Source organism: Alosa pseudoharengus, unplaced genomic scaffold (assembly GCF_046254945.1).
Source record: "Alosa pseudoharengus isolate Yale_2024_CS ecotype anadromous, Long Island Sound unplaced genomic scaffold, YU_APseudo_1.1 YU_APseudo_1.1_scf_2, whole genome shotgun sequence".
Taxonomy (NCBI): domain Eukaryota; kingdom Metazoa; phylum Chordata; class Actinopteri; order Clupeiformes; family Clupeidae; genus Alosa; species Alosa pseudoharengus.
In genome coordinates, this window is record NW_027468663.1 from 10,297,085 (window position 1) to 10,319,358 (window position 22,274).

The window sequence follows — 22,274 nt, forward strand, 5'->3', positions numbered from 1 at the left end:
GTGCCTCCATCACACTGAAATGTTACCACAGAGGTAAGTAACAGAAACCTATATTTTTAAAAGTTAATACAGGGTGTGCTAAATATCAAACAGTTAATCAAGTTAAATGAAACCAAACCCAGTCCTTTCACTCAGAACCTCCTGTCCTCGGGCATTGATGCAGAATAACATAGACCACTTTCCACGGCGATTTGAGGGCAGCACCTCACGTTTTCCCCCCGCAGGGGTGTGCCACTGACTACTAGCACCGGAGAGGTGGTGGTGGGGGGTATCTACCCCCTCCCTCCACTACCCGCTTCCATCCCTCTCGCGTTTCTCGCTCATTCTTCCTCATTTGTCACTCCTACGCATAGTCGCAGAGAAGCAACAGCTATCCGGAATGTGGAATGAATCGGAGTGAGCTAACTCAGTTCTTAGTTCTCCAGTAAACTGTTAAACGTGCGATTGGGCTTCAGTTGCGACAAATATGGCAAAACAGACTACCGATGGATTTGCCGTTTTCTCGGATGAAAAATCTAACAGAATTGGGCTGCCGGTCGGGATCTGAAAAGAATTGAACGGGTCGCTCTATCCGACACAGATTGGAAATAGACGTGTTTTTAATCGTTGTGTTCGACTGAGGTTTGGGCATTGCTTCTCCGCCAGTCCACATTGTTTCGAGGTTTTATTCCGACGGTCAAGTAGCCTATAGCCCATTCATGTTGCAAAACCTCGGTTTATGACAATGGATTACTTGCTGTTTATATGCAGCTTATTGCTCCCGGTGGTGTTCGGTGTTGAAGGTGAGTAGGCTACACTAGGTTACTTGATTTAATGCAAAGAATGTCTTCCAAGTCTTTGTTACCTGTGTGTGAACTACATTTCTCGAGCCCCTTTGTTGTCCAGAATTCTCAAATTATTGCATCAAAAAGATAAAAACAGGCTTAGGTTACTAGAAGGAGACACAGCTTTTAAAATGATCACATCATCACACTTACAGAGTGCACAGTTTTAACTTGGCATTTGTATTTTCTGTCACCGTACCCAAAGCTCTCTTGAACGCGATCACCCGAATCCGCTAAGGCTGAGGGTCTGTTGAAGTGACTGTGGTTCATGTGTCAGTCGTGTTTGGATGTTTGGTGTGTGTGAAGACATTTCATCTGTATTCGTGTATCAAGTTATTGCTTAGGTTTGAAAATGTGAAATTTTGTCAGGAAATGGGATGCAATTAATGGCATCCAATTAACTTGTTGTGTGGATTTGTTTGTTTGTATGGAAGTATGTATCTGTTGCACTGTAATTGTAATACATGTTAATCTTTGTGTAACAGTTTTGTGCAGCTCTGCTATTGATTTGTGTTGGTCTTATGAGAGCCTGGCACTAATGCAGTAAGGGATGATAGCAAACGCATCCCTCACACTGGCCACAGTGCCAATTCAGAGAGAGCAGACTGATGCTTTCTCCTTATTCAAATGACATTGAGGGTGGGTCTGTTCTCACCATAGAGCTTTTCAATCTATACAAATGGCTTTGCAACAGATCCCCAATGTTGCACTCCATAGGCTGGCTCAGTCGCTGTCTTTTTGGCAAATTAAGCATGTCAAGCACCACACATGAGTGCATGTGAGAGAGGCAGCAACATCCCTGTCCTGCGCATGGTAGACAGGGCGTTAAACGAAGAAGCTGGTGGAAAACAATATGATGAGGCGGAGTATGAAAGGATTCATATTTGAAGAATCGGACAAATGCACTTGAATCCATGAATCAGTCAGCTGCACCTGAGGTCATGCTGTTTAAGGACAAGCGTTTGCAGGAGTTAGACAATTGCATGCTGATTTTAGAACATAAATTCGCCACACCAGGCCACACCTGCTTGGTATTGATGAAGTGTACCCTTAGCATGGTCATTTGTGGTTGATAATTTGTGGTTTACTTAAAATGAAATTGAAATGGGAAAATAGCAGAGGGTTGGTGCACCCCAAGCACACAACAGTGATTTAAAGTTTATAAGGCTAATGTGTCCTGTACTTCCATAGCACACAGTAACAGCATACATGATTGCATTCATATAATCCGCAGCTAGACCAAGGCCATATGCAACCTTACTGTGACACAGGCGGCTCAATTTCTCATCAATTTCAGTGTCAAGAGGTAAATCAATGCAACTCCTGCTTCACCAGCAAGGCCACACTGAGCTCTCACCTAGCACAGAACAGTTAACTGTTTCCCACCTAACAGGTCTGCCTCAGTGTTCCTGAGGACAACTAGCTATAGCGTACCATGATTTGAGCATATCAAGAGCGCTTATGAGCAGGAACAGGCATTACTGGTTATGTTAGCTGTCTTAATTGTATTATAGTGTCAGGCTATACATGATGTTTCATTCAATCTATTTTCCATTAAGATTATACCACAAGCAGGACTACACAGGACACAATGAAACATGAAAAAAGATAGTGGGCTGCACATCATATCTTAAATTGGCAAACTCAATTATCAAGGGAGACTGTCAAACCTAGCCCAGACAGCAGACAAGTGGTCTGTGTAACTGGATAAAATTACAAATCTCACACATTTCAAACCACAAACAGCAGCCCCATCTCCTTACTCTGATGGCAGAGGTAATGTTGTGGTCAGTGTCTGTTGGTATGTTGTTGGATCATTTTTATATTCCTCCACTTTTTCCATATACGTTATGTGGTTAGTGGTCAGGCATTGTTCATTGTATATGAGATCATTTTTTTGGACTTTGCTCAAAGATGTAGTCTCCCCAGACGATTTACAAGGCATTGTCTGTACACAGACAGGCATCTTGTACTGGTCTATCTGTTCTCCATTTTCCTGTCTACTTTGTCATCATTTGAAGTGTTTATTTAGTGCGTGCAATCCTTCTACATTAAATTTAGAACGCCATTTCCTCATAAGAGTAAAATCGGTTTGGTAAGGTCACAATATTCAGAGAAAGTGTCAGCTCCTGATGAAAACCGTCTAATGACTGCCCTTGACTGAAAAACGTCTAAATGTTTCTGCATACTGTGGCTCGAGAAACTTCTCCGTCTGTGAATAAGAAAATAGTAAATTTCTGAATTGCTCGCCCCTGGAAAATGAGAAGTTGTGACACAAGCTCTAGATTTCAGCTCAGCCGAGTGTTCAGATGCCTACAGCCTGAAGGAAAGACCAAATGAGGTCATTACAAGTTGATCAAAGCTGTGTGCCTTACATTCTGCCGCACATCACAGTGCTCAACCTAATTGCATGCATGGTTTTATGGAGCTGGATGCTCTGCTTCTCCCACTCATGATAAACCCCAGACCTGGTGTCAGCCTGTGACTTTTAAAGGATGTGGCCAAATGGACATGGCCGGTGTGTGTGTGTTAGAAAATCAGCATATATGTAGCCTATGCCTGTCAGATATTGTTTGGTATGGTAGACAGAGTTTGTATGTGCATTTTAGTCAGTGTTTTTTGTGTGTTTGAGAGAGAGAGAATGCAAGTGAAAAGAGACAAAGTTTCTGTGGTGTGTGTGTGTTTGTGTGTGTGTGTGTGTGTGTGTTTGTGTGTGTGTGTGTGTGTGTGTTTGTGTGTGTGTGTGTGTGTGTGTGTGTGTGTGTGTGTGTGTGTGTGTGTGTGTGTGTGTGTGTGTGAGTGTGTGTGTGTGTGTGTGTGTGTGCGTGTGCATGCTTGACTCCTTCAAGCAAGCAAGTGTATCAGTGTTGTGTGTGTGTGTGTCTTTGTGCATGTGCAAATGATCACATGTGTGAGAGAAACTCTCTGCTTGGAGAGAGAGAGAGGGAGAATGCAAACTGCATTATGCTCTAAATATTTCATGTGTTAGCTTGCAGATGTGTGTGTCACATTAATTTGAAGAGAGTGCTTCCCCTTGCAGAATACCAACTTACAAAGTGAATAAAACATTAGCATACGTGCAGTTTCTCCAGCTGCTGTGGAACTTCATACATTTTTTTGCCTCATTGATCAAAGGCGATCCAGAACAATAAATGCCTTGGGTGCAAATATGATGTGGACAACATCCCCAAGGATGGCAGTGGATCCTTTGAGCACTGCTGCCTTGTTAGGATTTGGCCATCGCTGTGCTGCTTTAACCAAGCTAAGCTTGCATCAGCTGCAGGCCCTTGGCGAGAGGCAGACAGTTACACAGCCACTTGTTAAGTGCAAAAGCTTGGGGTTTGACATTGTGGTATTAAGAAGAGATCCTCCTTTTAATTAGGCGAAAGACTGAGCTCAGAGCACAAGATATTGTTTCATTTAGTTTTAGCTGTCCAAATAAGCCACACATGCGGAGGGAGGGGGCTTTATTAGTCATTAAACAGATCTGGGTTCCGCTGATAATCAAGGAGGAGGAAGTTAGTTGGTATGTGTGGGAGAAGGCCCCTGGCTGATTTCTGTCTCATTATCTTTGGCCACACAGAAACTCTCATGGACAGCAAGTGGGCTACCACAGAGCTCGCCTGGACCACCTATCCAGAAAGCGGGGTAAGCAAGTGTTTATAATGCTTTTGAGTGAGTGTGTGTGTGTGTGTGTGTGTGTGTGTGTGTGTGTGTGTGTGTGTGTGTGTGTGTGTGTCTGTGTCTGTGTCTGTGTGTGTGTGTTTGTTTGTTTGTTTGCAAGAGGTCATGTATGTGTTTGTGCTAATATATGTATGATATGATTTGTTGTGACATGACCTTGTGTATGCATGCATGCATATGTATATGAGAGCATGTGTGTGTGTGGGGGGGGGGGGGGGATTGCGTGTGTGTGCTTGCCATGTAATGTTTGTGTTTGTATATGTTTGTATGTGCTTGCCATGTAATGTTTGTGTTTGTATATGTTTGTATGTGCTTGCCATGTAATGTTTGTGTTTGTATATGTTTGTATTTGCTTGCCAGCTTGTATCCTCTTCCATTTGCCAGTGTGCTGTTCACAGTGCCGTGTCTATGCCACTGTGTTTGTGTGCACACTGCTATTTTTTTGTGCAGGCGTAGGGAAGAAACAAATGAGACAGAACACATGCCCCCCATGACAAATGGGTAAAAATTACCAGGAGGCTGCTCCATTTGCACAGTGACTTTTCCAAACGCCGACTGGCAGTTGATTTCCCTCATAAGAAGAGTAAAAAATTAACCACCGTGATTTTGACCTTAAGCTTGACAGACCTCCCCCACTATACCGGGGCTGGAGCAATTTGTCTTTGTGGGAATGTGCATGCGAAGTCAGTCAATGGAAAACGATGGGTTGCCATGGAAACAATCTTAAGCAGTTCGAGCCTGCTTCTCTGGGCTCGCGCTCGATGTCTTGCATTTCAAAAGCCGTACATCATCATAAGTAATGTGGTCCCGCACGCTGCAAGATAAACACATGCTTCCCCTCTCTGTGATGATTTCTAATTGTGTTGTGAGAAGTCAGAAAGGTTGGCAGTGACTTGAAATGTGCTTACACTCGACAACGGAGTGAAATATTAATGTTGTGCCTCCACACCTTCTGAAAAGCCACAATCCAGGGAAGGTGGTTGCCAGATTTGTTGTGGTTAAGGCTAGGTGTGTAAACAAAAGCCGTGGGATTAGGAGTTGAATCAGTCATTTGATGCTTTGAGGATATTTAAAATACGATTTAAACGTGTTTTTACCTGTAACTTTAATCCTTTAATTGTAGGAGATATATTTACTATTTACCATTCATAAAGAAAAAGGTTTTAGAGAGATTTTAGTGTAGGGCTGTGTGTGTGTATGGGTGTGTGTTTTTTTTTTTTTGCACCTCAATGTGTGTGTGTGTGTATTTGAATGTGTGTGTATGTGTGTGTGTGTGTGAGTGAGTGTGTGTGATTTCCATAATATGTTGCGTGTGAGTGTTTTTAATTAAAGGACTTTTTGTTATTTGCTGTTTGTTTAGTCCCATTGCTGAATTGTGGGGAGTGTCTCTTGTCCCAGTTGACAGCTGGGTCTTTATTCTTTGACATTGTGAAAATCTCGGCGTTCCTAGGCTTGCAACGTTTGATTGCTTCCCCACAGGAGCCAGTTCATTTAGGGTGTTTTTAAAGAGCTCCTCTGTGCTGCATTCATCCTTAATGTTCTCTTTTTTTCACAAACGCCTGGGTCAGCTCACAGGGTGTTAAGTATGGCAGCGAGTTCTGGGCGACATGCCCCGCTGTAAGTGGCTAAACAGACTAAAAAGGCTGAAACCCTCTCTGGCTTTGTTCCGTGAAACAGTGGGAAGAGGTGAGCGGCTACGACGACAACATGAACCCCATCCGGACGTACCAGGTGTGCAACGTGAAGGAGCCCAACCAGAACAACTGGCTGCGCTCCGACTTCATCCCGCGCAAGGGCGTGCTCCGCGTCTACGTGGAGCTCAAGTTCTCGGTGCGCGACTGCGCCAGCATCCCCAACATCCCCGGCTCGTGCAAGGAGACGTTCAACCTGTTCTACTACGAGTCGGACCGGGACAGCGCCACCGAGTCCAGCCCAGCCTGGCGGGAGAACCCCTACGTGAAGGTGGACACCATCGCGCCGGACGAGAGCTTCTCCCTGCTGGTGTCGGGCCGCGTCAACACCAAGGTGCGCAGCTTCGGGCCGCTCTCCAAGGAGGGCTTTTACCTGGCCTTCCAGGACCTGGGCGCGTGCATGTCACTCATCTCCGCCCGCGTCTTCTTCAAGAAGTGCTCCACCACCATCGCCAGCTTCGCCGTCTTCCCCGAGACGGCCACGGGCGCCGAGGCCACCTCGCTGGTCATCGCCTCTGGCGCCTGCGTGCCCAACGCCGCCGAGGTGTCCGTCCCCCTCAAACTGTACTGCAACGGGGACGGAGAGTGGATGGTTCCCGTGGGCTCCTGCACCTGCATGGCGGGCTTTGAGCCAGCCATGAAAGACACGCAATGCCAAGGTAAGTGATGGTTTGGACTAATCCACCCAAATCCTCTTCTACTCCAAAAAAAAACGTTCTTCTCCCTCCCTTCTCTCCCCGCTCATGTGAATTATGAGGGCTTTGGTTGTTGAACATCGCTGTGGGTTATGTGCGGGTCACAAAGGCACTGTTACACACGCGAGAGCGCGGATCTGCTGGCACACGCTCCAGTGCTCAGCAAACTAAAGAGCAGAGAGAGCACCATATGCTCAGCCCCAGAACCAGTTAGAAACACCACAACACTGCACAAGGGCCAAAGAGCATGTCAGCGTGTTCAAAAGTCGTGTCACTAAAGCCGCCGTAAAAACGCATCGTGAGCCTCACGGTTTCAGCTCAGGGCTTGTTATACACCACGTGAACCATACAGCTTGTTATACACCACGTGAACCATACATATTTTTTTGTAAACTACATATATAACTGCATATATATATATATATATATACACACACATACATTCATACATACACATACATACGTATGTGGGTATGGGTGTGTGTGTGTGTGTGTTTCGGATGGAGAGAGTATTTTTAATGCTCCTCTTCTTCAAGTGCGGCATGTCGCCAGTGATGACCCAGAGGTGATTCCCCCACCCCCTGACCACTCCCCGCCGCCTCTTGGCTGGCTGACGGCGGGGTGTTGATAATGGGGAGCAGGACTGCAGTGGTGTCGGAGAACAAAGCTGGCCGGCCGCACCAGCCCGAGCCACTTCCCTGACAGATCTGATAGGGGCCATAACAGAGCGATATGCCCAAGATGGATGACGCTGCGGAGAGTGTGTGAGAGAGACAGAGAGGGGGAGAGAGATGGTGAGAGAGTAGGGAGCAGACAGAGAAAGATAGATAGGGAGTCTATACATAGAGGAAGGCAGAGAGAGAGAGAGAGAGAGAGAGAAAGGGAGAGAGGGGATACAGTACGTGCGGGAGAAGACAGATAGAACAGATAGGAAGCCAGCACACAGAGAGAGAGAGAGAGAGGGAAGGATGGAGGGAGGGAGGGGGGACAGGGCAGATTTAGGAAACAAGGGGCAGCAGAATCGACAGCACCAAGAAGAGAGGGAAGGAACGGAGGAGTAGAGGAGGAGGAGAGGGAGGAGGAAGACAGGGTTTGGGCAACGAATGGGAGACAGAGCAGAGGACGACAGACAGAAGGAGGAGAGGAGGACTGATGGGCAGATGGGGGGGTTAGAGAGAGGAGGAGTGAGAGAGTGAGAGAGAGTGAGAGAGAGAGAGAGAGAGAGTGAGAGAGGGGGGGGGAGCCCAAATGGCCTGTAAGAGATGGAAACGACTCCCTCTGCTAAGCCAGGAGCTGAAGTGTCCCTTTGCTTGTGCAGAGGTGCAGGGAAGGGGTAAATAAGTTCCTCTGCGAGTACGCTGAGGAGCTCATTTGTTTCCATCTGGCCTGTTCAAGGTTAAGAGCCTGCCTTTAAGGCCTGATAAACGATTCTCTGGGGCTGCCGCACCGCCAAGGCGCCAGAAAGCGGCGCAGCAATGGGACGGGAGAAAGTATAATTTTCCTTTATCACCTCCCTGCCTGTAATTTGTTCGCTGCCATACTGGCACACACGGACACACACACACACACACAGGGAGAGACACACACATGCACAGATACACACACTCACACACCTGCATACACACTCAGATACACAAACATAAGCAAGCGTACACAATGCGCACCTACTAACAAAGGTACTTAGACAAGGACACAAGACTCAAGAGTGCACACAAAAACACATTCTTGTGTCCAATCGAATACACACACATACACATACACACACACACACGCATACATTCACGTACCTGGGGTTCTGTTCGCATTTATAAGGGAGACAGGGCTGGCATTTTATCACCAACTAAGTCTTAATTGTTTTCACTTTGAGAATGCAGAACACCATGAAGTGAGACAGAGTGGGAGAGAGAGAGAAAGGGAAGGAGAGAGATGGAGAGAAGAGTTGGAATTTTCCACCTCTTCATGCTCTCCCGCTTCCCCCCTCAGTCATAAAATAAACTTTAGGCTGTGATAGACTTCAGGCTGCAGAAGGGTTTGAAAAATGAATATGGGAAGCTGTTGTACTTTTCAGCTAGAGTATCACAGCAACACCACTAACCACTTTTGATAACGTTCCTCTGGTATATTTTCCAAGGACAGAAACATTGCTCATCATTGTGCTTGCAATTTGTAGTAGAGGGAACATTCTTTTGCTGATCTTTTTTTCTGATCACTGTATGGAACATCAACCAAAACCTCAGTCGGTGCATAGCATAATGATGAGTAGTCATCTTTAAATATCGCTGAAATGCATATTACATTAACACAAATAATTAGTTCCCTTGATTATTTACCATATGTTACATTAGCAAATAAAGCATCACTCTGACCGATGCCTCCTCTGTGGCTCTCCCCAAAATGCAGTGATAGCTACTTTAAATTCCAGCTAAAAAAAAACCTGACCCTCTCTTTCCGCTACGGAAAGCGATATAATAATGCTTACTGTAAACAATCTGTATGTTTCGCACAGCAGTAGATGTAACCTTCTCCTGCTCTTCCTCCTTCTCCTCCTCCTCCTCCTCTTCCACCTCCTCCTCTTTATTTCCATAGCGTGCCCTCCTGGCACCTTCAAGTCGGAGCAGGGCCAGGGTTTCTGCTCGCCCTGTCCACCCAACAGCAGGACCAGTGCCAGGGCCTCCAACCTCTGCCCGTGTCAAAATGGCTACTACCGGGCTGACTCTGATTCGCCGGACGCTCCGTGCACCAGTAAGTGAGCGAGAGATGATGGACAGGGTTCAAAGGCATCCATTTAGGCGCACGTTGGCCCATGTCTCTGGTTCCAATTTGTTAGTATCGTAATATATTCTCATGTGGATTCAGCGGATTCAAATCCAAACTGACGTGAGGATGTCTGGTATGCTGCGATCTGTTACTCATTTAGAGCTCTGCTTGAGAACAAATTTGTGTGTGTGTGTAGGGTGTGTGTGTGTGTGTGTGTGTTTCGGAAGGGGGGGGGGGGGGTTGGGCTGAGGAATTGATTGTGTGTGGTTGAGAGAGACAGAATGAGAGTATGTGTGTATGAGAGAAAGAATGTGTGTATGCATGAATTTGTGTGAATTAAGTGTGTGTGTGTGTGTGTGTGTGTGTGTGTGTGTGTGTGTGTGTGTGTGTGTGTGTGTGTGTGTGTGTGTGTGTGTGTGCTCCTCTGTGAATTTAGTGTGTGTGTCAATGTGTTTGTGTGTGTGACTGACTAATTGAATCTGTAAAGTCTGTGGAAACAAGCGGGAGGAATGCCAAGCTCCGGGAGGATTTTGCAAGGATCTGATTGGTTACCACACCGATCTACAGCTGGCAACATTAGCAGCCTATTTCAGCTAAATTGACTGCATTGCATCTACTGTTTGTTTTGCTGCATCGTCCCTCACATTGCAAGCATAATAAAAGGTGGAATCCACCCGCAGTATGAGGTCCAGTAATCCTTTTAGGGCCATTTCTGCACTTGTTTACTCCATTTGTACAGCTGTAATCGGCCCTTAATTAGACATCTGAATGTGGCGCACTCCGATGATTTTATACCGCAGACTGTCAATTAATGGCATGATGTGTCTGCTGTTTGAAAGAGGAAGCTCAGATGCTCAGTGGGGGCACCGGGGAGGCTTCTTGAATGGTGCAAAAATGGCTCTGGGGCACTCACCTTTCTGCCGGAGCTCATCACTGCAGCGGCAGGGTGCCAGACAGCTTTTAGGAGTCAATGTGAATCCATTTGAAATTAAAGTAGTTACACTCCACTCGACACACACTTTCAATTCATAAACGTTCCACCGGAGACTTTGGTTTATGCGCCTACAAGAGTCAAATTGGGTCTGCTTCATGAAAGAAACATGGACTTGGACAGAAGTGCTTTGACCTCATCCATGTGTGTCCATACCCTCAGGCACACATTCAGCAAAATATGCCCTACATCTGAAGAGCAATGAATTGGACATTGTTTAATGTAGAATAACCGCTGCGTATACCAGTGAGACTGTCAGAGTAGAATCAGGATTGACACTAAAGGATGTGGATGTGGCCTGTATGCAAAATAACACAGTTTTATCATTATGTGTAGAAAGAAGACCCAACTTGAGTAGAGTGTAGTAATGCCTCAGAGACTTGTGTCAGAGCCTGCACTCTTCCCCTCTCCCATTGATCTCTGTGTGTGTGTGTGTGTGTGTGTGTGTGTGTGTGTGTGTGTGTGTGTGTGTGTGTGTGCAGCCGTGCCCTCCGCCCCACGGAACGTAATTTCCAGTGTCAACGAGACGTCAGTGTCGTTGGAGTGGGCAGAGCCGCGTGACCTGGGCGGCCGGCGCGACGTGGTCTACAACGTGGTCTGCAAGAAGTGCCTGCACAGCGGCGGCGCCTGCTCACGCTGCGACAGCAACGTGGACGTGTCGCCACGGCGCCTGGGCCTGGCCGAGCGCTGGGCGGCCTTGAGGAACCTGCAGGCGCACACGCGCTACAGTTTTGAGATCCAGGCCGTTAACGGTGTCTCGGCCAAGAGCCCTGCCACCCCCAACTACGCCACCGTCAACATCACCACCAACCAAGCAGGTGAGGGCCTTATCACCGTGGCTGCATGATGGCACATGATAGCACTGGAGAGTATAGGCCACTTTACACTACAATTACACTGCACTCACTCTACCACACAAGCAGGTAAGGACTACAGTAGAACAGTAGATTTACACTGTTGTTGTACATCCTGATATTTAACATTTCCATTTTCTCAAAGAAACCAGACAACACTCTGGAAGAAGGTTCCAAATACCTATCGGATGCGCCGCAGTTCTATATCTGTGGCCTCATTTGATCTCGAAATTCAGCATTTTTTCTTCCATTTTCTTTGAAAGTGTGCTTCTTGTGGGAATTTGACCTTTGCCCTTGGCACTGCTCACGCCGCCGCTCTGCCAAGCGGTCTGCAGAAGCGCTAGTCGGCCGGTGCGCTGCTGAAATCATCTCAGCACGCCCTGATGTCAGTCCAGTTTGATGGGTTCAGTCCCTCTGACATGGTGCCAGATGAGCAAGGAAAGAAGTCACTGGAGCACACGGACAAAGACGTTTTTTTTTTTGCACCTCTTTTATTAAACAAGCATTCTTGAACGTCAGTGCGCTCCACTGACTTCTCTCCCTGTGCACCACTAATCCGACACCTGAGAAGCACCAAATTGTTCTCAGAAGCGCGGTGGAACGACCACTAATATTTCCAGATGAGGCTAGCCACATGGACGTGACTGACCCACCCCCACCCCCACTCTCTGTCCACACACAGCTCCGTCGGCCGTCCCCACTGTGCTACTGATGAGGGCCACGGCTGGAACCATGAGTCTCTCCTGGCTGCCGCCTGAACAGCCCAACGGAGTCATCCTGGATTATGAGATTAAATACCACGAGAAGGTGCGAATCGCTTCACATCACGAGCAGGGGGGAGGAGGGGAGAAGGGGGGGGGGGGGGGGGGGTTGGCCACCAGCCCCGAATGAGAGCCAACTGTTTTTACTCTTACACACAGTGTGCAGACGCTCGCAGTGCTGCATGTGAGGGACAGTCCATGCTCACATTAACTGAAATGAGTTCTGCTGAGCCTGTTAAATGGGTAAATCTTCAGCTAGAGTGGCCTGTGTGCATCCACAATCCTACAGAGTAATTATATGACTATCGCATGAGGATTTGAGGACAGATAGCTTCAGTTTTCCTTGCTGTGCCAACGGGTAGAATTACTCACTCTGTGGTGGCATGCTTCCCCCACTGCTCAAACCCACATGAAAATAGACGATAGGGCCTACACGGCCACTCAATTGTACAGTCATGCTCCTTTGGGCCGGTAGAGGGGACCCACCACTGCCTAGCTCTGTTTACTTGACTGATATTTTGTGATACATGGCACAAGGCGACATTTCAGGCTCCAACAATTTGTAGATGCCTGGAGCCTGAATCCACCCCAAAACTTACGGTAATTAGTACACATTTGGAGTTGACAGATTGGTTTACATTTTAAGCAAATCACTGTCTTTTTGAGGTCCTTTTGAGCTGATCAGAAATGAGAAAAGCTGTATGTCAATATTTTTGCTGATATATGTATGAATTTGTATCACATTCAACATAAGTATCATTAGGAATATGAATATTAATAGGAATTTATACAGCTCTGTATTAATTAAGAGACCACTGCAGTGAGTTGACGATCATATATGCAGACCACTGCAGTCGAGTTGACGATCATATTCAAATTCAAGTGGTCTCTCCCTCAGCAACTGTAGGATGACATCAGAAAAATGTGCAATGGTCTATGTGTGTGTGTGTGTGTGTGTGTGTATATATATGTATATTTGCCAACTGTTTATCTCTGCATAATGAGTGTGTATTTCTGACGAGTGCCAACTGTTTGCCACAGGGTGAGGCATTTTCCCACACAGTGACTGCCCAACACAGCTCTGCCCGGGTGGAGGGTCTGAAGGCGGGAACCGCCTACATGGTGCAGATCCGCGCTCGCACCGTAGCTGGATACGGACGCTACAGCTTCGCGGTGGAGTTCAGTACCAACGAACACAGTAGGAACATTTTCTCTCTCTCTCTCTCTCTTTCAGCTATCTTGGTAGCATTGCTTTACCTTGTTATGTTAATGCTCAGTGTCATGTTTTCTGAAATTGTCTATGCGCTTGGCACTGAGAGAATGCTGACGATTGTGGTGGAATTTTAACGGCTGTCATTTCGTTTTTTTGTCATGCCAATGGGGGTGTCATACTAATTGCTTGTCGTTGGTCTCGCTAGGTGACCCAGAAAGGTCTGTGCAAGATCAGCTGCCACTCATCGTGGGCTCTGCCACAGCAGGGTTTGTTGTCATTATCGCCCTGGTTGTCATCGCCGTCGTCTGCCTCAGGTAAAATAATCCCACACGCAGTCTCCTTCCATTACTGATCTGTCTTTTGGATTTTACAAAAGCTCTCTATTTTCCGCTCGACATGCACACATTTCACTGCACTGAGACTCTTAAGCTCCAGAAAGAATCAGTGTTCTTCAAATGCCTTCAAATGGCGGTAGAGATGCTCACATTTTTGTCATTGCTTTGTCACAGATGAATCACTCCCTATAAACACACACACATACACATACACACACACACACACACACACACACACACACACACACACACACACACACACACACACACACACACTAACACACACACACACTAACACACACACATACACACACACACACACACACATACGAACATACACACACAAACACATACACACACACACACACGCATACACACACACACATGCACACACAGGACAGCGGGCAGGACAGCGGTTGGCTGTTGAGGAGTCCCCAGACTGACACAGTGTCCATGTTTCCCCATTCCCCCTTGACAGGCTTAGCCTTGTCATGCCAGACTAACCCCTCCCTTGCCCCTGTGCCTTTCTTCTTTCTCACTCATGCATTCTGTCCCAGTGCCCCCCCCCCCCCCCCCCCTCTGTGTGTGTGTGTGCGTGTGTGTTTGTGTGTGTGTGTGTGTGTGTGTGTGTGTGTGCGTGTGTGTGTGCGTGTGAGAGGCGTCTCTCGCATAAGCCCAGCATTTCAATTGGAGATGAGATGCTAATTAGCTGCTGGCATCATTGTTATCACAGGTTGTGGGGAAACAAAAGGAATCCCACGAACGCTGAATTCCAATAGGGCCCCTTCTACTGGGCTCCACCACACTGTGCCACCGCTTAGGCGGAGGTGGCAAAACAATGGCACTTTAATGAGAGGAGAGGGACTTTTTCACGCCGCTAATCGGCTTGACAAAATCGTGTGGCTGTTGAGCATCTGCCATTAGCATCTGAGGATGTGGAGAGTTGGAGCGTCCACAGGGCCAGCGCTCGGGTCCTTGTCTGGAGACGGACACCTGCTGTGTCATCAGTGGTTAGGAATGGGTAGCAGTCTGTGGAATGTGACCCCTCGATTTCGAGGACTTGACCCATGCCCCTGGGAATGTGGCTCCTGTCTGACCCTTCAGTTAGCACGTCTCATAGTACCCTTTCCTAGTCTACTAACATGTTAAGTGCTTTTGAATATTATTTTGATTTAAAAAAAAAAATCTTGTCAGGGAAGATTTATATTTAGTTTCTGTCTTGTGATTGACTTTGAGAGATGGGTGTCTGTTTTGTGGTTTGTTTTTTTAGGAAGCAGCGCACAGGCTCGGAACTGGAGTACACAGAGAAGCTGCAGCAGTATGGTACGGCCACCTGCAGACACAACCGCACCAACTCAGAATCACAAATCAGTGTTGCAAGAGCTCAGAAAGAACTGCAGGGACACTGCCTCAATCCACACGCGACTTTTTCTTTACCAAAAAGGAATGAATCGCAAATTAGAGCCTACTTGTTTTCTTCCATTGCAGTCACCCCCGGTGTGAAAGTCTACATCGACCCCTTCACATACGAGGACCCTAATGAAGCCGTCCACGAGTTTGCCAGAGAGATCGACATCTCCTGCGTGAAGATCGAGGAAGTGATTGGAGCAGGTAAACAAGCACCGCTAACACAACGTCAACTAGCCACAAACAGCAGCTGTGTGAGCTAATCAAGCCACTCTCACTCTACTAATGTGTGTGCAACAACACATCTAGTGCTCTACAAAGCTGTGTTCGGTGTGACATTTAAGAGGGGGACGCTTTCCTTGTGCGGCAGTAAATAGAAACCTCCCCGCAGCCACAACTCAGTATTAACGCCGTAATAAAAGATTCCCAGTCATAAAACATTAATGTCGTTGTATCCATGAGCATGCTGGTTTCCTTTTCCACCTTTAACGAGGCTTCCATCCTCCCTCACTCACTCACTCACTCACTTCTTCTCCTCCTCCACCTCCTCCTCCACTCCGCCAACCCCTTTCCCCCTCCTCCTCCTGCCTATCCGCTCCTTCCATCCCTCTTCCTCAGGTCCAAGGTGTCAGTCCCTTACTGCCCCCAAGCTTCTGTGTCGCCCCCCTCTCTCCAGCGCCACCACCCCTAAACTCCTCGCCCACCCCCTCTCTCCATCTGTCCCTTGCCTCCTGGACCACTAACATTCACTGCCACTCCTCTCCTCCACCCTCCCCACTCTTCTCCTCTCCTCTTCTCTCCTCTCCTCATTTCCTGCCCCCCCTCCTTTTTTCCAATCCCTCCATCATACCTGTTATCATTTTCTCTCCTTCTGTACTCCCACTCCCACCACCGCACACACATATCTGTTCTTGGGGCGATAACCTCTAGTTTTGACCCACTCAACCCCCCCTCCTCCCCTGAGTGGACTCAGACCAGTCCTCCTCCCCCCCGACCTCCCTCACGCTCCCCCCCTTCACTGCTCCCGTCTTCCCCCCGCTGTGCCGCAGGGGAGTTCGGCGAGGTGTGCCGGGGTCGCCTGAAGCAGCCGGGCCGCAAGGAGGCGGCCGTGGCCATCAAGACGCTGAAGGCCGGCTACACCGAGCGCCAGCGCAGGGACTTCCTGGCTGAGGCGAGCATCATGGGACAGTTCGACCACCCCAACGTCATCCACCTGGAGGGCGTGCTGACCCGCAGCTGCCCGGTGCTCATTGTCACGGAGTTCATGGAGAATGGAGCGCTGGACTCCTTCCTCAGGGTAGGCATTAGGTGACTTTGCAAATATGCCGTGCCTTTAACCACTAACGCTCAGATCAGAGGAGATTGCTCTGTAATGACCAGCTTTCACACTGGGTCGCAAATAAGATAGAAAAGAAAAATAGTCTTTTATGGAATTGAACACTTCAAATTTCACTCTTTGTAATTGTACTCTGTAAACTATGCATACAACTGCACAACTGTGCCTATACATTCACATAGGCGACACTTTCACTGAGTAAACCACATAAACCATTGCCCTATGCACTGGATACAAACGTGTAGCTCCTGAAGTGCACCGCCAACAAAGTGGTTCATTCCCTAGAGTATGTATACACTGATATGAATGTACATATGCGTGCATGTAAATGTAAATGCCTGAAGGACATTTCAGTGTAAACATGCTTAAGGCTAATCAGCAGTTCTTGTGATTTGAAGCTTCTTGGGGAGCTTTTGCAGCAGAGCACATGCTGATATTAGTCAAAGTGGTTTATGATAAGTGTTGGAGAAACACTTTGCAGTGTATAGCCTACTGTGACCTAATTTTTCTGTTGGCCAACAACACATCACATGAATTTCTCATCCGCCGAGATTTTGTGCAGATTTATTGAGCATAAAATCTGCCCAGGTTGAAAAATGGCAAAATTTTCCAATTCAAATTGCACTGACTCATGCAGAGGACACAGCTCATGTGCTGTCACCGCTTCGGCCCCATAAACAATACCGCTCGGCTCTCCTGGCACTCGCTCGGGCCAGCGTCTGAAAAGTGTCGAGACTGGAAGACACACAGACGTGGCCTCAGAGGCCATCAGGAGCTCCGTGACTCAAGACTTAAAGCTCGCGCTCCCTCTGATATGTGTCTCCAGGGCAGGCGGGCGGGCGGGCAGGCAAGGGCAGGGGCACTGTGTACTCAGAGCCCTCGCTCACAGGGCTACCCAGGGACGTGGCACAAGAGAGAGCCACGGGAACCCAGAGAGATCTAAAGATGGACTCAGATTACCTGTGAAGCTGCTGAGAGGCTTAGTATGAATCATGCGGTAGGATGGCAGAGGGAAGGGGAAAAAAGCAGAATCCAGAAGTGTTTTGAATCTCATCCTTGACTCCGGCTTGCTTTCGTAACGTAAGCTGGCTCAGAGCTGCAGGCATCCATCTGCCATGGATGTCTTTTGCCACAGATGCTTTTCTGCATATACAGCCTCTCATCTACATGCATAGTTAGAGCTATGGGGATACTCTGTGACAAAAGCGCTCTTTTTCAAAATTGATTGAGTTTTTATTTTTAATCCGTGACAAACCCTGCAGTCTCATCTGGTACAGCCATGGAAACCAATAAACAGAATTTGGCAGCTGGTGTTGTTATTTTTGCGTTTGCACCGAAGTGGCGATCCCTTTGTTGTCCCTAAAAGACACAAACATTTTTAGATTAAAAGGAAAAATCCAGTGCGATGTGAGCTGTTTGCTGAGATGGCTTTACCGGAAGCCGTGCATAGTCATCGTGGCAGGGCTCATCTTACAGTAAACAGTTATTTACGGCCACCGTTATGTCATGGCAGTGCCTGCGAAAATTGACTTTCTGCTTCCCTCCCACTCGGCTCCAGATGAATGATGGGCGGTTCACCGTGACTCAGCTGGTGGGGATGCTGCGTGGCATCGCCTCGGGGATGAAGTACCTCTCCGAGATGAACTACGTCCACCGCGACTTGGCCGCCCGCAATGTCCTGGTCAACAGCAACCTGGTCTGCAAGGTGTCCGACTTCGGCCTGTCCCGTTTCCTGGATGACAACTCCGCCGACCCCACCTACACCAGCTCCCTGGTACGTGTCATGTGCTGTGCCAAGGTAACGCTCTGTGACTTGTTCTGTGGTTAGAACACTTTGTTTGCATTATTCATGACTAAACATATCTGCCACTTACTGTAAGGAGCTGGCCTACTTTTCCCCTATTTCCTGCACTATAGCCTCCAATGCACAGTCTAGCATATACTACATAATTGGCACAGCTCATCTAGACCTGGCAGGTTGAAGCTCCTGGTTTGGTGGATCCTGGCAGTAGCTCTGTGTCAGTAACTGATCTGAACGGGCTAACTCTTCTCTGCTCTGTTCTCTAGGGGGGGAAGATCCCGATCCGCTGGACTGCCCCCGAGGCCATCGCCTTTCGCAAGTTCACCACGGCCAGCGATGTGTGGAGCTACGGCATAGTGATGTGGGAGGTGATGTCATTTGGAGAGAGGCCTTACTGGGACATGAGCAACCAAGATGTGAGTCACAGTCTCAGCCTTTCATGACATCATGAATTAACATCAACAATCAACACACACACACACACACACACACACACACACACACACACACACACACACACACACACACACAAACACTCACACACCACACACACATATATGAAGAGTTGGGTTCCAAAACACTATATCTCCATTTTTAAAAACATTAATAATAAGTCATGTTATTTAATTGTATGCCACACAATGCAACAATTTCTTGCTGTATTTTAACCGTATCATTTGCCGATTTAATGAATGAGCCATCCTCCTACTCACCCAGCTACTGCACTCTTAACTACTCATGTATAATACATCTAGTACACATTTGACATATTTCCCTCTCTGCTCCCCCTTGGCTTGCTGCCCGCAGGTGATGAATGCGGTGGAGCAGGACTACCGGCTGCCCCCGCCCATGGACTGCCCCACAGTGCTGCACCAGCTCATGCTGGAGTGCTGGCTCAAGGAGCGGAACCAGAGGCCCAAGTTTGCCCAGATCGTCAGCACGCTCGACAAGCTGCTCCGCAATGCCGCCAGCCTTAAGGTGGTGACCAGCTCACACTCAGGGTAAGCAGAGAGACTCCGAGAGACAGTCTACCGTGAGCAGTCAGTGGAAAGGACCTTATAGCTGTTAAAGCTGTTAGACAGAGGGATGGCATGGAAAGGACTGCGTGGGAATAGACAGTGTGAAGAGTTTTATATATATATATATATATATATATATATATATATATATATATATATATATATATATATAACCTGCAAACGGTAGGGAGAGCAAAAACAACATGCAAACATGCAGCGATACACATTTAGACAGCCAGTGAACCACAAGGAGAACAAATCCTAACTTCACTTGGAGGATAAGCAGAAGGCCTGTCAACATTGAGACCTAAATCTGCATAATGCATGTCTTTATAACTCTCTGTGAGAGGTATGTCTATTACAACCCGAGCATTGCTCTATTTTTGTGGCACGGTAGTGTAGAATGAAAGACCTGCAGCATTTTTCTTGTGTCCATTTAGTTGTTCACTTCCTCCTTAACGGGCTCTTTTCATCTAAAGCCTCTTGCAATGCACAGGAGGCATAATGTTACATTTCATCAGCGTTTGAGGGATCCTTTTAAGGTCTTCATAATCCCCAGTATAATGTTCTCCACATCCCTGTACCCTCCCAGTGTGTGCTAGCATGTGACAAGTGCGCAGCTCTCATCTTCGGTGCATTGTCAGTCCCGTGAAACACATGAAAGCGTTCTATTTTTTTCCTCTCAGCTATACTTTTAACAGTATTAATCTTTCATGCTGGAGGAACGCACTGCTGCTGTTCATTACATTGCTCAGTTTCACAGCATGCGGAGGGAGAGTTGCCCACACTGTCACTGTTTTCACTGAGTCTGCTCTAAAAGACCGTCCTGTTTGAGCTTGAGTCAGGTGTGCGTGTGTGTGTGCGTGTGTGCCTGTGTGCGTGTGTGTGTGTGTGTGTGTGTGTGCGTGTGTTTGTGTGTGTGTGTGTGTCTGTGAGGTGTGTGTGTGCGTGTCTGTGAGGTGTGTGTGTGCGTGTGGGGTTGCTCTCTGAATCACACTGCCGCGGGAGCTTTTTAATGGCTGACTAGCACAAAGTCGACTAGCAGAATGGCCTTTTCCTCCTGGCTGCCCACTGGACGGAGGTGATAGGGCGTGAGCGAGTTCGGCTCTCGCCGCCGCAGTGGCTCAGGTGACGGGGGAGCACGTAATGAGGGAGACGGAGGAGAAGCTAAAAGAGAGGAATGGCTTTAATTAGCTGGCTAATGAGCTTTTTAATGTGGCGGCAGCAACACGCTGGAAGTGGGGATTCGGCGTGCGTGCATGTGAGCGCGCGTGCGTGCTTGTGTGTGTGCACTCGTCACCACAGCCCCTGGCGTACAGGGCGGAGGGGTAGGATATTCGTGTCACGCTCCGTGTGTGGGGCCACACGCACTCAGTATGCATATGATTCATTTATGTTTTCATCTGCATGCGCCAGCGACGGCTGCAGCCGTGCCCAATGTTGACGTGCCGTGATAATCTTCATAGAGAGGCAGCTGCCTCTTTCAGAGTGTGTGTGTGTGTGTGTGTGTGTGTGTGTGTGTGTGTGTGTGTGTGTGTGTGTGCATGTAATTGTCCATGTGAGCAAGTGCAAGTGCTGCATGATTAGAAAACCTTTCACCACTCCTGCTCATTTCCTGCTAGCCAGCTCACTGTTTTTACAGTTCTTTAAATGGTAAAAGCATCCATCATGCCCCATGCTGAATCTGTATCTCCGGTCTGTGTGTGTGTGTGTGTGTGTGTGTGTGTGTGTGTGTGTGTGTGTCTGTGTCTGTCCCCAGGGATCTCCTGCAGGTCGGCGGGACACTGCCAGGCCATCAGAGGAAGAGCCTAACATTAGGTGGCACGCAAGACATGCGGCAGCAGATGAGCCAAACGCTTCCTATCCGTGTCTGAAGGAGAGAGAGAGAGAGAGAGTGAGAGAGAGAGAGAGACAGACAGACAGACAGACAGACAGAGATGATGAGGAGGCAAAGACGAGAGGAGTCCCCAGAAAACAAATGTATATCACCGACACCAAGACTAAGGAGAGAACCACTTCCCTGTCAACAAAGGAGCACCAAATCAACCCCCCTCATCCCAACCCTCCCTCAGACTCCTTGGAGTGCTGTATCCCAGCAGCAGCAGTACACCAGACATGGAGGCCCTGTCTTTTCCAGCCCGCTCTGGGCCATGAGTGGACTACACAAGAAGGACCATCTTTCAGACCACCTGCAGTGAGACTTTCCTTTTTTAAAAGAATGGGGGAAAAAACAGAACATAAAGAGACGAAGCTACTTCAGTGTACAGAGAGCCATCATTTGATTCTCCATAGAGACATGTACAGTGGATTTGTGGTCAGTGGAGAAGTGGACACTTTGCAGTGGATTGGCAGCACAGTGAGGAAAGCCTGTGAAAGGCAGGCGGATCCTTAGCTAAGTCTGTCTCACAGTGCCCACAGGCCATTATTTTTCACTCCTCTTCCTTCTCCAAGGTTACTACCTTTTGCACTGAATTGCCATGATGCGGATTTAAAAAAAAAGAACAAAAAAACTTCATTTCAAATTTATTCTCAGGTTCTGTTTGCATGCCTGCATGAAGTTGTTTTTTTTTACTTTTCACTCTTGGCTAAGACATCCACTACCTTCCTCACATTCACTCTTCTTCCCAGACTCAGCTTTCCTCTCAGACTGGAACTCTGAGGTGAGGGATGACCATAGACTTTGTGAAAAAGAAAAAAAAATGAAATTAAACCCGAATAAGAACTTAATGGGAAAATGTTACAAGATCAATCGCGTAGAGATCGTTTGGAGAATTGCAGCCAGAACCTGGGACATCTTACACAATTTTTTTCTCTCTCTCAATCTGGTCTTCATATTGAAGAAGAGACAGATAAAAGCAATTGAGAGTTGGAATCAATGAAGCTACAAAGAGGAGGCTGAGTCGTAT

At 47.7% G+C, this 22,274-nt stretch overlaps 1 protein-coding gene across 1 annotated transcript; it reads left to right on the forward strand.

The window, feature by feature from the left end:
* The first annotated feature begins 628 nt into the window (after window positions 1-628).
* On the forward strand, window positions 629-21,694 carry ephb3a (eph receptor B3a). Its single transcript, XM_076293629.1, has 15 exons — window positions 629-782; window positions 4,408-4,472; window positions 6,186-6,858; window positions 9,481-9,636; window positions 11,125-11,460; window positions 12,179-12,303; window positions 13,299-13,455; window positions 13,676-13,784; window positions 15,076-15,128; window positions 15,294-15,416; window positions 16,262-16,509; window positions 18,107-18,322; window positions 18,616-18,765; window positions 19,157-19,350; window positions 21,128-21,694. The coding sequence occupies exons 1-15, from the start codon at window positions 719-721 to the stop codon at window positions 21,240-21,242; spliced, it is 2,784 nt and encodes a 927-aa protein (XP_076149744.1). The 5' UTR covers window positions 629-718; the 3' UTR covers window positions 21,243-21,694.
* The last annotated feature ends 580 nt before the right edge of the window (window positions 21,695-22,274 follow it).

What these genes read in the sequence shown, in the direction of transcription:
- ephb3a (XM_076293629.1), top strand. Translation starts at nt 719, where the DNA reads ATGACAATGGATTACTTGCTGTTTATATGCAGCTTATTGCTCCCGGTG. An exon ending in ATCGCCGTCGTCTGCCTCAG is followed by an intron (nt 13,785 to 15,075) that starts GTAAAATAATCC and finishes TTGTTTTTTTAG; the next exon opens with GAAGCAGCGCACAGGCTCGG. An exon ending in GTGACCAGCTCACACTCAGG is followed by an intron (nt 19,351 to 21,127) that starts GTAAGCAGAGAG and finishes GTCTGTCCCCAG; the next exon opens with GGATCTCCTGCAGGTCGGCG.